Source organism: Rhinichthys klamathensis, unplaced genomic scaffold (assembly GCF_029890125.1).
Source record: "Rhinichthys klamathensis goyatoka isolate OS25496 unplaced genomic scaffold, OSU_Roscu_1.1 h1tg000785l_1, whole genome shotgun sequence".
NCBI classification, from domain to species: domain Eukaryota; kingdom Metazoa; phylum Chordata; class Actinopteri; order Cypriniformes; family Leuciscidae; genus Rhinichthys; species Rhinichthys klamathensis.
The window spans coordinates 136226-145645 of NW_026607182.1; the positions used below are offsets into that span (position 1 = coordinate 136226).

At 40.0% G+C, this 9420-nt stretch overlaps 1 protein-coding gene across 1 annotated transcript; it reads right to left on the minus strand.

Moving 5' to 3' along the window:
* Positions 1 to 4420: 4420 nt before the first annotated feature.
* Positions 4421 to 5707, minus strand: LOC130077887 (protein FAM200A-like). The gene has a single exon (XM_056243300.1). It carries the CDS (start codon positions 5705 to 5707, stop codon positions 4421 to 4423), a length of 1287 nt encoding a protein of 428 aa, XP_056099275.1.
* Positions 5708 to 9420: the final 3713 nt, after the last annotated feature.

Sequence of the window (9420 nt, forward strand, 5' to 3'; positions counted from 1 at the left end):
CCATATTATTCAGACCAAACGCATATCACACAATAATGATTTCTAAGCTCATAAGTAGAAACTTTCCAGGCTGCAATACTTGAATGGCATGTTTTTTTTTTCTTGTGTGGTCATGGCAACGAAACCAGCCACTATTGTAAATGATGAGTAAACAGCATGTTTTCTGAATATAAGGATGTGACCTTTGGCCATATGTTTCAAAAGACTGGACATGATGTCATTATATGCCTTTGATCAGAACAACACCTGAAACTTTTTTAGTTTTCTTCACATAAATGAGCTGAATGATTCTGTCATTTTTTACAGCAGGTATCTTTACATAATTATGCTGAGTTTTGTGAATACAGCATTCTATAACATTCTCTAACGAGCCGAAAATAGGTGTTTTTGAGAAGAATGACTGTAAAATAATGTACACTGAAGTGGCAAATGTTAGGTGAACTTGCCCCAATGTGAATGAAAGATGATTTATAAATATGTTTTTAAGATTCTTCCTACGTAGCCAACGGGCAGGTCTATACCAGCCAGAGTTGGACTTCATTGCCAGCCCCCTTAAGACCCATCTCAAGACTAGATCCCTCAAATCCCAACATTCACTTTGAACACTGAGCCTCTTCCGTTTAAAGTCAGCATGAAACAAAAGTTGTGATAGTCTTTTATTCCCTATTGTGATATATATCTGAGTTAAACGGATTCTACCAGAAAGACTCAGAGGGCAGGTGAACGTTTTGTGGTATTTATTTCATAAAGTATTAACAAATGGTAGTGAGCTACAATGATTTATGTCTAGTTGTCTAAAAAAGTTATTTGGTGTAGGCCCCGTCCTTAGTCCAAATCCTGGGGAATGCAGATTTGGCTGATCCTGCCTGAAGATAAAGGCAGGGGCGAAGCCTACCACAGACAGATGAACAGGGACCAACCTGGTGGTGGTGGGTGTAATGATATCAGATTATGTTGTTACCTGAGAAAACCACTAGAGGTCACTGTGTGCTATGTGATGTGTGTTGTAACATACAATGATAGGTGCAGAAGAAACTGGGCACATGTAGAAATAAAAAAACACTTGTTGTTACTGCACTGCAGATTGTTTAATTAAGAAAGTATTAAACAAAACATGGTACCAGGAGTGAAATCATCCAAAGATTACCTGTTGTGAAAGCAACAAGATGGATACTTTGAGACCACCGGAGAATTTGAAGCTCACAGGAAATGTTGATTGCAACTGGCACAGTTTCAGGCAGCAATTTGAGCTATACATGGCAGCCATCGGGATGGACACGAAGCCAGAAGCACGTTAGGTTGATTTATTGCTGACGATTGCTCTGTCTGCCTTGCTGCTGGTCTGCGTCTGTAAGCTCCGTATAGTTTTCTGTTTGAATCTCTATTTACTATCATTCCTTTCTGTTCTTATTTGCTAAATTTAACTTATTAATCAACATATATTAGATATTGTCTAATATTGCCTATCACATTAATCTGACATCGCTTTTATCTAAATCATTATCGCTAGCACAACGCGCTAGTATCTTGCTAGCCTGTTAACCTGCCATCCGTGCTTGCCATCTTTTTTTTCCTTTCTCTCACGCGCTCGCGTCTTTTATGAGTCTATCAAGCAACTAAGGTAAGTAGAATCAGTCAGCAAACACGGTGAGTAATGTCTTCTCCAGTTATTGTCACTTGCACTTCATGTCACATGTATAGTATAGCATTCTCTGTCAGCGTTGAATGATTTACATGTGAAAAATGCAGGGAGACAGTCAGGCTAACGGAGAAGATTTCAGAACTAGAGACACGCATCCAAACTTTAATCGAGGATAGTAAGAATGCAAGGGCTTTAGAATACTGCTTTGGATGCGACTAGCTTAGTGAACTCTGTACATTGTTCGGTTCCGGCTGTAGAGCCCGTGCATCAGGGCAACTGGGTGACTGTGAGACGTAGTAGTCGCGGGACAAAACACCACTCTTCCGTTCCGATAACAACATTAAACAGGTTCTCCCCTCTCAGTGAAGCACCCACTGAGAATCCTGTTGAATGTGCCCTAGTTATTCTATTACACAGAAGGTGAAAATAGAGACACCAGCCACCATAGTCACATGTTTGCCGGGAGCCAGAACGCCTGACATCAAAGCAAATTTAAAAGTGCTGGCTAATGCTAATCGTAAATTCTCTAAGATTATTATTCACATCGGCACTAATTATGTTCGACTTCGCCAGTCGGAGATCACCAAAATTAATGTTAAAGAGGTGTGTGAACTCGCAAGTACAATGTCAGGCACTGTAATTTGCTCTGGCCCCCTTCCTGTTTGCAGGAGTGATGAGATACTTAGTAGACTGTGCTCACTCAATGGCTGTCTGTTCTAAGTGGTGTCCGCAAAATAATATAGAATTCATAGACAATTGGAAAAGTTTTTGGGGCAGACCTGACCTGTTGAAAAGAGATGGTATTCATCCCTCCTGGGATGGTGCTGCTCTTCTCTCTAGTAATATGGCACATAGTCTTAGAGCTCAAACATGAATTGGGGCTCAGGTCAGGAAGCAGACAGACTGGCTAAACCGACCTTCTGGTAGCTGTCTCACGTCACTGAGGTCAGATAAATCCCATCACATAGAGATTATTTCACCTAGATATCATAATATAGAGACTGTGTCTGTTCCCCGAATTAGGACATACAAAAAACTCCTAAACCCATTCAAGGGTAAAAATGTAATTGATGTTCAACAAATAAAAAGCGGAAATAATACGGATGAACAAATGATAAAGCTTGGGTGCTGAATATTCAATCCCTTACTTCAAAAGCACTTATTGTTAATGGTATGATTACAGATTATAACCTAGATGTGCTGTGTTTGACAGAAACCTGGCTAAAACCAGATGATTACATTACTTTAAATGAGTCCACCCCGCAAGATTACTGTTATAAACATGAGCCTCGTCTGAAAGGCAAGGGGGAGGTGTTGCTGTAATTTATAGTAATATCTTCAGAATTACTGAGAAGTCTAGTTTTAAATATAATTATTTTGAAGTGTTGGTGTTTAATGTAACACTATCTAGAGTAAATGATAAATCACGTTTGAGATTTGTGCTGGCTACTGTATACAGGCCACCAGGGTACCATACAGACTTTATCAAATAATTTGCTGATTTTCTTTCAGAGTTAGTACTGGCTGCAGATAAAGTCCTAATTGTTGGTGATTTTAATATACATGTAGATAACGAAAAAGATGCATTGGGATTGGCATTTAAAGACATTCTGAACTCTATTGGAGCTAGACAACACGTGTCAGGACCTAATCATTGTCGTAATCATACTCTAGATCAGGGGTCCCAAACTAAATTGGCAAGAGGTCCACTAACCCGATCAGCCCAGTAAACGAGGGTCCGGACATGCAAAAACACCCGGCAAAATAAGTTCTTTCATTTTATTAAATTGTAACCATGTCAACAAATTGACAAAATCTTTGACAATAAAATCTTTATCTTTAAATGTATTCAACTGATTTTGTTGAAATTCATTCAAGTATTATTTCATTTTAGTGCAAATATTCAAATGTAAAACCTTTCAACATCAATAACAGCAACAGGAAGCATAAAAATAAAGACTAAAAGTCACAATCTTAATATATTAGGTGCAAATGATTTACCTTCATAACTACTCAAAGAAAAATGCATTCAGTGTTGTGAACAGCTGCTATTGCACATAAACTTGCAAACATTGCACTTCAAAAGTGCAAAAAGGGAACAAATAATGCACCTCATAATGCATTATATAAGTAAAAAAATACACAATACTTCTATTAGTGCAACAAAATGAAAATAAAACCTTTGACAATAAAATCTTTCTTTAAATGTATTCAACTGATTTTGTTGAAATTCATTCAAGTATTATTTCATTTTAGTGCAAATATTCAAATGTAAAACCTTTCAACATCAATAACAGCAACAGTAACCATAAAAATAAAGACTGAAAGTCACAATCTTAATATATTAGGTGCAAATGATTTACCTTCATAACTACTCAAAGAAAAATGCATTCAGTGTTGTGAACAGCTGCTATTTCACATAAACGTGCAAACATTGCACTTCAAAAGTGCAAAAGGGAACAAACAATGCACCTCATAATGCATTATATAAAAAAATGTTAAACAATACTTCTATTAGTGCAACAAAAAATAAAGTAAACATTTTTGTAAACAAGCAAGTTTTTAAACTTAGCTCAGTGTGAGAAATTTGCATTGGCACTGGCAGCCAATCTCTTAAATCTGGGTAGGAATGGAGTCAAAGCAATTCTCAGACATCCATGCACATGGTCATTGGTCAGTTGTGAGCGGTACTTATTCTTAATGATGTTTAGCGTAGAGAAGGCTGACTCGCAGCTATAGGTAGAGCCAAACATTGTTAATGTGTACACAGCCACTTTGTTAAACAGGAAACTTTGCCTTTGGCACAGTCTGCAGCCAAAATGTGACAGGGTCAGAGGATTCACATTGCTCTCTCAACACTACATCAGCCTGTAAATCTAATAGCTCCATTTGAAGGGCCTGTGCATTAGCCCATTTGTACATATGTACTGCCTCCTTTGAGAAAGAAATAACATTCTTAACAAAAAATGGACTCCTAACAAAGAGCATCAGCTGATCTCCCAATGCAAAGCCATCAAAGCGAGCCTTAAAGTTTTCAATCAACTTTTGGATAAAGTCAGAATGAGCAGTGACATTGATCTCCTGTATCTCCTTCATTGAAGGAAAATGTGTACAGTCCTGCTCAAGATCCATTTTCAGAATGTCCAGTTTCCTCTGAAAAGACTGGACTGCAGCCACCAAGTCACACACAGAATTGTCTTTCCCTTGAAGCTTCAGATTGAGGTCATTTAAATGCCCTGTGATGTCAACCAGAAAGGCCAGTGTGTCCATGTTACTTTCCTCTCCTAAAAAGTGCAAAAACACCTGAGCCTTGTGATTTTTTTGTTGTGCAAGGAAATCTTTAATTTCTTTTCTTATCTTCCAAAAGCGAGCCAGCACTTTCCCTTTACTCAACCATCTGACATTGGAGTGCAAGAGCAGGTCATTGGCAGGAGCATCTACTTCTGCTAAAAACTCCCTGAGCAGACGATGCTGGTGAGCTGATGAAGCCCTGAGAAAGTTAACTAGTTTGGTGATGGTGTTCATAACTTCTGCGTGGTGCTCTGAAAGTGTGGAGCAGAGAACAGACATGTGGATAATGCAGTGATATGACAAGAGCTCTGGGTTGTCCTCTTTCAGTCGACTGACTGCACCTTTTTCTCTTCCCATCATAGACGGTGCCCCGTCAGTGGTGATGGAGACAACATTTTTTACATCGATTCTCCTCTCTGTCAGCATTTCCTTTATGGCCAAATATATGTCCTCTCCCCTGGTGTGCGTTTTTAAAGCTGTGACGCCTAAAATGTCCTCTACAAATGTTTTAGTCTCCTCATGATAGAATCGGACATACACCAAGAGCTGAGCGTTGTCACTTACGTCAGTTGATTCATCAGCAGCTAACGCAATGCACGGGGCACTTTGGATGGCGCTGTCAAGCTGGGACTGCACATCTTCCGACAGTAGCTCAGCTCTTCTTGTTGTTGTTGTGAATGATAAAGGAATCTGACGAACCTTTTGTTTTAGCTGCTGTCCTTCTTTACCCTCAAACAGCGTGTCTGCCAACGCCTCCATACATTCTTTCACCATTCCGGAGTCCGTAAAAGGCTTTTTATGTTTGCCCAAAATCCACTGTACTCGAAGTGAGCACTCGTAGGCTCGTTGCTGTGCTGTAAGGGACTGTGTTATCACCCGTGTTGCACGCTCATACTGTCCTTTCAGTTCACAAATTTTCCTCGTCCTCGCGGGTGATCCTGGCGGGTAATTTTCATTGAAAGTTTTGTGTCTTGTCTCGAAATGCCGCTTGATGTTTCCACTTTTAACAACAGCAACAGACTCCGAACAAATAAGACACACGGGCCTCGTAGAGCTCGATGACGGCAAAATGAACGCGTACGCTTCAGTCCACTCATCTCGAAAGATGCGGTTTTCAGAGTCCACTTTTCTCATTTTTGACAAAGCCATAATAATCCATTCACGAATATCATAGTAATGTGTGTACAAGCCAAAGTTTGTGATCTCTCCGGACCCTGGCTCTTGCAAAGGACCTGACACAGACATAGCTGCCCGCGCGCACACCTGTTCAAAAATTACTTTCGGTAAAAATTAATTTTTATTTTTTTTCCAAAACTTTTTAACAAAAATGTTTAGAGGTCCGGATAAAAAGGTATTGGGGTCCGCCAGTTGGGGACCTCTGCTCTAGATCTAATATTATCGGATGGAATCAGTGTTGATGCCGTTGAAATTCTACAGCAGAGCAATGACGTCTCAGATCATTATCTAGTCTCGTGTATACTTCATTTAGCCAAGGCTGCAGAGTCGACTCTGTGTTACAAATATGTTAGACCTATCACTTCTGCCACTAAAGATCGCTTTATTAATACTATTCCTGATCAGTTTCATCTCCTCAGCATCCCAGATAGCTTAGAAGAACTCGATATTGCGACAGAAACGTTTGACTCTCTTTTCCAGCACTTTAGACACAGTTGCTCCTTTGCGCTTAAAGAAGATAGTCCAACGCCGTGGTACAACGAGCAGCCAGAAAAATGGAGTGCAACTGGAAGAAAACAAAACTAGAACTATGCGTTTTTTCGCATTGCATGGAAAGAGAGCACAATTGCATACAGAGAGACCTTAAAAGCTGCTAGATCTGCTTATTTTTCAACTTTCAATTGGAAGAAAATAAACAAAACCCTAGGTATTTATTTGAAACAGTGGCTAAATTAACGAAAAATAAAGCTTCAACCCCAGACGTTTCCAAGCAGCACAGCAGTAATGACTTTATGAACTTTTTTACTTACAAGATTGATAATATTAGGGAGAAAATTATAATTATGCAACCATCTACGACAGTATCGCATCAGGCAGTGCATTGTAGTCTCCCTGAGGAAATATTTGATTCATTCATTGCTTTAGGAGAGGGAGAATTTTCTAAACTCGTTAAATCATCTAAATCGACAACAAGTATGTTTACCCTATACGACTACGCAATTGAAAGATATGCTTCCAGAGGTCATAGATCCTCTTCTTAATATCATTAATTCATCTTTGTCATTAGGATACGTACCATAAACTTTTAAGCTGGCTATGATTAAACCGCTTGTTAAAAAAACGCAACTTTATCCTACAGAATTAGTCAATTACAGGCCGATCTTGAATCTACCTTCTCTGTCAAAGATACTAGAAAAGGTAGTATCCTCACAACTATGTTCCTTTTTAGAAATAAATGGTATCTGCGAGGATTTTCAGTCAGGATTTAGACCGTACCATAGTACTGAGACAGCTCTCATCAGAGTCACAAATGATTTGCTCTTATCATCCGATCGTGGTTGAATCTATTAGTGTTACTCGATCTTAGTGCTGCATTTGATACCATTGACCACAACATTTTTTTAAAAAGACTTATGTTGGCATTAGTGGAATTGCATTAGCATGGGTTAAATCATACTTATCTGACCGTTATCAGTTTGTAGCAGTAAGAGATGTCTTATCGATCAAAAGTTCAGTATGGTGTACCACAAGGCTCAGTACTAGGACCGTTGCTGTTCACTCTGTACATGCTACCCTTAGGAGATATCATTAGGAAGCATGGCATTAGTTTTCACTGTTATGCTGATGATACTCAGCTCTATATTTCTTTACGCCCTGACGGAACTTACCAATTCACAAAATTAACGGAATGCATAGCTGATATAAAAAACTGGATGCCTAGTAATTTCCTACTACTTAAAGGTGAACTATGTAACTTTTTTACCTTAACTGAACAGCTTTGGAGTCATTGTAATGTTTATATTACTGATTTCGTGTTGAATGGTGGTCGTCTCGCACCCCCCTAGTGCCTGTGAGCCGCAAAACCACCCTTGCAACTTTGGGCCAGCGGGCCGCCGGCCTCAGTGTTAGGAAGTATGGTGTGATATCAGGTCTCGCGAGGTAACGAATTGCTTTACGGCAAAAAAACAGATCTGATAAAATTCTGATAAAATGAGCATCAAACAGAAATAACCCGGCGCCGTATACATGTGGTGTTCGAGGCGCACATACAATACAGACTGCCGACAGTTAAACAGGGCGCGCGCAACTCTTAAAGGGGCCATACCTTATTTCCACTCGTTACAGCATCCATCCTACTGAACAGGTACCGGTGTATAGGGGAGGGGATCCGGCCGTGAGTGGAGAGCCATCTCTGCGTGAGTGCTATTCACGACAGTACAAGTACTCCACAGCGACTCTAGGGGTCGCTGTTTGACAAAAACGGAATTCCTACTTAGTGCTGCTTTAATTCTGAAAAAAAACAGAGATTCTAATTATTGGACGAAAAACTTCCTCACATACTAACCTAGAATACTGTCTAACACTTGATGGCTGCTCTGTCAAGTCTTCGTCGTCGGTTAGGAACATAGACTGTAAAAAAAGATGGACGATGCCCCTTCGCTCTCTTCCATTGGTGAGAAGTGAAGCCGCCAGTGTCCCGATATGACGCTGACATCTTTGGACTTGAGTCTGCGCAGTAGCGATCTCGGGACCAGACCTGCGCAGTAGCGAGCAGGAAGTAAAACCGCGAAATCAACGCTCCGCCCTCACTCTCGCAGAATGAACTGCCCTGCACTTTTTTAAGTAGCCTAGGGCTGCTCCGTTCCTCCGTTCTGCTCCAATTTTGATGTCTGTTGATTGCAGTACGACAAGAGGCTTTTTAAAATAAAGTAAATACAATCTCCTGAGTCCTCCTAAGATCCCGAAAAAAGTCCGTTGGTGCTTCTTCTATGACTACTTCGCTCAGAGACCCTGTCAATCACAGCTGTCAATCATGTTATACCACCGTTTTTATAGCATCACGTAACTAACTAAAAACAAACTTATTTTAAAAACGGACACTTGAACTTACATCAGTGTGATAAAACCGACAGCAAAAAAATCTTGTAAAAATCTTATAAGATGGGAATTTTCTGAGAGCTCCTACCTGTACCACATGGCCACTGCAGATTCAGTTTGGCAGTGTTGCCATAGAAACACATAAATCCCAGTCCAAGGACGTGAACAGCTCTGAATAGAATGTCAAGCGTTGTCATCTCAAGCATAGATATATACATAGATTCCTCATTAGCGGCTGTTTCTATGGACCGCTATATGCAAGACATTCGCCATATTGGAACGGTCGAAGCCTGTTCGTGAACATTCGAGAGCAAGTTCACTGTGTGTCTGCAACCGTAGTTAGATGCATGTTTGGATATTTATATATGCAACAGACTTCAGTAGATGACTTTGCTAAACTAACACAATACAACACGACAAAGGCGTCAGCTAAC

What these genes read in the sequence shown, in the direction of transcription:
- LOC130077887 (XM_056243300.1), bottom strand. Translation starts at nt 5,707, where the DNA reads ATGGTGAAAGAATGTATGGAGGCGTTGGCAGACACGCTGTTTGAGGGT.